We start from the raw sequence: 5,330 nt of genomic DNA on the forward strand, positions 1-5,330 counted from the left end.
ATATTTTATTATTAATCTCTGAAAGCTCTCTACAATTCTCTATTTCTCCACACATAAAATAAGTAACTAATGTCTTATTTATAATAGTACGAAACTTATTTCAACTAAAAACATAAATGTCTATTCCTATATTAATTATGACTACAAATCCTATTTAGACATGAATTAAATAATTTTGCAAATACCAAATCCTAAATAATTTAGATATTCTACTACAGCTTTGAATTAGTTTTCCAACATAAATGACAATTGATCAGATTTTAGATGTTTAAGATTATTTTTTCATGTTACTAGATGTGACAAAATTTAGAGTTCCTTTTCATTTCAAATGTTTCTTTAATTTTGCTGAGTATGACTTTCACTTGAGAAATATATTGCTTTTGAAAATTTATAACTGAGCCTATGATATGTGCAAGTTAGACATGGTGGTGTTGAATTGTCTTATGAAGCATCAAATAGGGTTAAATAATTACTCCCTCTGTCACGAGTTCGAATTTTGCCGCAGATACTGTTGAAAAAAAATTACTACAATATTTATATTAAACAGAAATAAAAACAGTAACAACTTATCAAAATAAATACTGTATTCGTGGCAAGTTACTGCCTTGAAAGCGATTTTTGTCCGACTAGGATGCAAACCGTTACGACCATAGCTTCCTAACACGTGTACTCATGACTGAAAGTTTGGAGTTTATAAAAAAATAATTCCCCAGAAGAATAGCAAGGTCAAACATGGTTAGAAAATTGAAGAGCTTAATATTGTTCAGAAAATTTAATACCAAAAGGATGTTAGCACGTAGAATCATTTGGTTTAATCCCAAATCCAGATGTACAAGAGAGTAAACTGTTACATCCCAATTTAATGCAGATGTACAGTGCTAAATTATTTGTGCATGTCACTAATGTTTTTTAGGTGCCCTAATACTCTTTATTCAGTATACAATTCTTCTAACAAGAAAAAACCTATTGATGAACCAAAAACAAATTGGTGAACACAATCGTCAGGACAAGATTTTACCAACCTTCTCAAGTTTAGTCGGAATGGAGAAACTCCTGGTAAGAGCTGCAAATGGCGGTTCCAACCTTCTCAAGTTTAGTCAGAATGGAAAAACTTCTGGTTGTGGGCCCTATGCAGCACGAATCTTGATAAAAGAAACAAAAAGGATAAAAAACTATTACATCTCATCAATTGCATATAGTCAAAAGGATAAAATCTAATCGGAGAAACTCCTGGTAAGAAGCGTTTTCCCCTTTTAGTGGGCCCCACGCGTGCATAAAAATGGACACAAACTATTACATATCATCATATAACTATGACTAAAGAATGTAGTTACTGATGGTTGAAGGAAATCATTCCTATGGCGCGCTCCTTCGACCAAATTCAGTTAACAGAATCCTTTTATAATAGTCAGAGCGACTACGATGATAATCAATCCATACACATAATTGTCTAATCGCCTCTCGCTTTTCCTCCTTTAATACCAACATTGATTCCTCTTGATCCTTGATCATTTTCTCTAGTTCTCTAACTTTATTCTCTAACTTCCAAACTTTCTCTCTATATTTCAATATCTCAGCTTCTTTATCATCACATTGTGTAAGTAAACAATCAAAATCATCTTTAACATGTGACATTGCTTTGTTTTTCCTCATCACCCAATCTTTTACGAACTTCAACTCACACGAAACCTTAGATATTCGATTCAAGAAATGAGCCGTGCATTCCTCAAACTTTAGTGCCACGGCGTCTAGTGAACCTAACATATCACTTGCTGTCAATGATATATCCTTAATTCCCCTTAGCCTCATTTCATGCCTTGCATTTTTCTCCTTGAGATCTTTGTTTTCCTTTTCGTACGAGTTCCTGGTTTTTTGGTACCACTCCTTGTTCTCTATATGCAATTGTTCTGCTACTCGGATCCTTCTGCTCAAGATTCGTAAACTGTCCTCAAACGTCTTGCGTAGTTCCTCAGTCATTTCTTCTAGTTTTCTTTCAGCATTGTGAAAATTTGATTTGGATTCTTCTAACCTTATTTGCATTTGTTTATGTTCCTCTTTTGACTTGTTTGCGATAATTTCCATTCCTCTTATATTTTTCTCATGCTCCGCGATCTTGATAGTCAATTCAGTGTTTTTCTTTTCCATCTGCTTAAGGCTTTGTGAAAATTCATGTTTCTCTTTCTCAAGCTGAGATTTCAATCTTGATTTTTCAGTTTCTGCTGTTGAAATTCGCGCTGTTAACGTTGAATTCTGAGTAGACATATCGTTCATATAAGCCTCGAGTTTCTTCTGAAGAATTCCTACCTCTGCTTCTTTTCCTAATAGTTTTGTTTCCAACTCCATAATCTTATCATTCAGCTTTTCTTTTTGTAATTCTAAATGATAAGCTTCTTGATTCATATCCATTATCTTCTCTTTCAAGTCACTTGTTTCTTTCGCGAGTGATTTCACCTCCGAGTTTAACCCTTCCTTCTCTTTTGTTACCCCTTTCTCTGACAACGTCGTGCTTGTTAATTTCACTTTCATGTTTTCTATCTGAAGTTGACATTCTGATACTTCTTGAGTTTTCTCTTTTAGTAATGACTCTAGCTCGTATTTCTGGTTTCTCAAGGCTTCCAACTCATGTTGCAGATAATCAGTCCTTTCTGTTAAATCAAGAAATTGTGTTCTTTCTGTTACGTCCTTGACTTGATCCGATCCTTTTTTGGTTTCGTGTAACAATTTTTCTTCCAATTCATTCCTTTCAGCGTGTAAACGGTCCACTTCTTTCTGCAGACCAGTTGATTTTGCCATCAGATCGTCGATTCTTGACTTTGATTTCTGTTGATTCTCCTTAAATTTTTTAAGAAGTTGAGAAAATTGATCATCTTTCTTTTTGAATGTTGCTTGTAGTTCTAAGACGCGAGCTTGCAATCCTGAATTATTTTCTTCTATTCGTTTAACTTCATTTAACTTGTACACGGTTTGCTCCTCGAGTTCTCTCTTCTGAACACATAAGTTATCTAATTCAAGCTTCATTGTAGCAACTTGATCTTCTAACTCTTTCATTTGAGACAATCTCTCCCTCTCGCGAAGTTCAAATTTATCGTTCAGAGACAAGATCGCGTCTTCTTTTTCTTTCACTTTCTCCTTTAACAATGTAGATTCATTTATCAACGTCTCTTCGCCTTGAATCCTAAGGTCTTTGAAGAATTCCTCTGGCTCAGACACTCGGCCAAAAGACATCGATTTCTCAAATTTTTCCACATCAAAATCCATAGATTCAACCTTAACTTCACTTTTCGAAGTTATTTTGTCCTTCAAAATTGCATCCTCTACATCTAAAGTCTCACAATTAGAACAAGACGAGTTACTTTTGGTAGCCATTTCCTCAGGGGTATAATATAATTCTGAATTCGAGCACGAAGATGATTGAGAAGACGAATCACCCTCGTGTTCTTCGTGAAGTTTTTTCCTTACTTCACTTTTGAGATTATCATACATAGAATAGAGGGATTGGTATTGTTTGTGGAATTCATCAACAAGTTGAAGTAGTTCTGATCTTCTCTGCAAATTCCCTTCTCTACTACCTTGGTTTAATCTCTTAATTAGCTTTGCTATTCTCTTTACTTTGTTCTCTATTTCTGCAAAGAACAAAAACACAAGTTAGGATTCTCTTATTTTATAAAACGATACATTATGAGACGACGAAAAACAGCAAAACCACAGAGTACAGTATATAACGATACATTAGAAATGACGAAAAACAGCAAAACCAAACAGGATTTTAAGTTTGACACAGTTATACACAAAGCAAATTAAGGATTTAGAGTCAGTGCGTTCAAAATAAGTGTAATCTTATTATATGTATACATTTTATATTCGTTTTCATACTTTTACATAGTTCGAACTGAAAGTAATGTGTTCAATTGAACTTATTGAAGCCATTCTAGATCCGCCTTTATTATACACCTTGTTAAAGTCACATAAGCTCTTATAAAGAAACTTGGATGTCACAGAACTTAATAATTATTGTACAGTACAATACAGTCAATACCAAACAAGGAAAAAGTTATATTAAACAATAACAAATAATGCAGTCTAACCAGACATTATTTCGACAAGACAATACAGTGAGATATAATACAATATAAAACGACATATTACTAAATGAAAGAAAACATCAAGCCAAACAAGCTCTTAAATTTGCCATCATTATATATAGAGGCGAATCCATGATATAGAGTTAATTGGTTTATAATAAGTGTAATCTTATTATATGTATTACATTTTATATATAGTTCAAGCTGAAAACAATGTGTTCAATTGAACTCATTGAAGCCATTCTAGACCGCCTAGTTAAAGTCACATAAGCTCTTATAAAAAAAACTTGGATATCACAGAATAATTATTATACAGTACAATACAGTCAATACCAAACAAGAAAAAAGTTATATAAAACAATAACAAACAATATAGTCTAACCAGACATTGTTTCAACAAGATATACAGTAGGATATAATACAATATAAAACGACACATTACGAAATGAAGAAAAACATCAAGCCAAGCAAGCTGTTAAGTTTGCCACTATTATATACATAGGCGAATGCACGATATAGAGTTAGTTGGTTCAGAATAAGTATAATCTTATCATATGTATTACGCTTTATATTCTTTTTTGCACATGTTTAGATAGTTCGAGTTGAATGCAATATGTTCCATTAAACTCATAGAACCTATTCTAGATCCGCCATTACTTATACACCTAGTTGCATTAAGTTTTGCCACCATTTATGCATTTTCTTGACAGGATGATCAGCAACTTACTGCGAACTAGTTGCCATTCTGTATACCACATAAATCCGCGTTCAGGGTAAATTTGTGCGCGAAGATGTGCTTTAAATTGCCTTCTTTTTGCCTCTAACGCGTTATCCCACAACCTCCAATAACATTCAAAGGGTCGAGGTTGTTCTGGAATTGAATAATTACCTATTTTTATCCATTTCAACTGTTCTTCTTTTTCAAGATCAATATGACTCCCAAATGCCTTCATTGCTTCTTTCCAACTACGCTTCGTCATGTCTGTCCCCAAACTTTCAATGAATATTAATGCTCGAAATTGGCTGCTGGCATCAAAATTGTTTCTTCAACTGCATTAAAGAGAGGAAATGGTAAATAACTAGTTACAATTTGAATAAAAGTCAGTATCCAAGAATTCTAACAACAAAAAGAACACAGTAGACTCTTGGCTCAAACAGACGAAAAGAGACAATAGATCAGTGACAACAACAGAAATCAGAAAAATAATATAAGTATCGTAAGAGCCAGAAAATAGATGAAAATGCAAT

General features: G+C 33.5%; 1 protein-coding gene across 1 annotated transcript; it reads right to left on the minus strand.

The window, feature by feature from the left end:
• Positions 1-810: 810 nt before the first annotated feature.
• On the minus strand, positions 811-5,115 carry LOC107825957 (uncharacterized). The gene is made up of 2 exons (XM_016652890.2): positions 4,972-5,115; positions 811-3,623 (listed from the first exon to the last, which is right to left on the minus strand). Exons 1-2 carry the CDS (start codon positions 5,060-5,062, stop codon positions 1,357-1,359), a joined length of 2,358 nt encoding a protein of 785 aa, XP_016508376.1. The 5' UTR covers positions 5,063-5,115; the 3' UTR covers positions 811-1,356.
• Positions 5,116-5,330: the final 215 nt, after the last annotated feature.

This window comes from Nicotiana tabacum, chromosome 5 (genome assembly GCF_000715075.1).
Source record: "Nicotiana tabacum cultivar K326 chromosome 5, ASM71507v2, whole genome shotgun sequence".
NCBI lineage: Eukaryota > Viridiplantae > Streptophyta > Magnoliopsida > Solanales > Solanaceae > Nicotiana > Nicotiana tabacum.

Excerpts from the sequence above, each read along its gene's own strand:
- LOC107825957 (XM_016652890.2), bottom strand. The coding sequence starts at position 5,062 with ATGACGAAGCGTAGTTGGAAAGAAGCAATGAAGGCATTTGGGAGTCAT. Across the intron at positions 3,624-4,971 it reads GTTGAAATGGATAAAAATAG|AAATAGAGAACAAAGTAAAG; the intron begins GTAATTATTCAA and ends TGTTCTTTGCAG.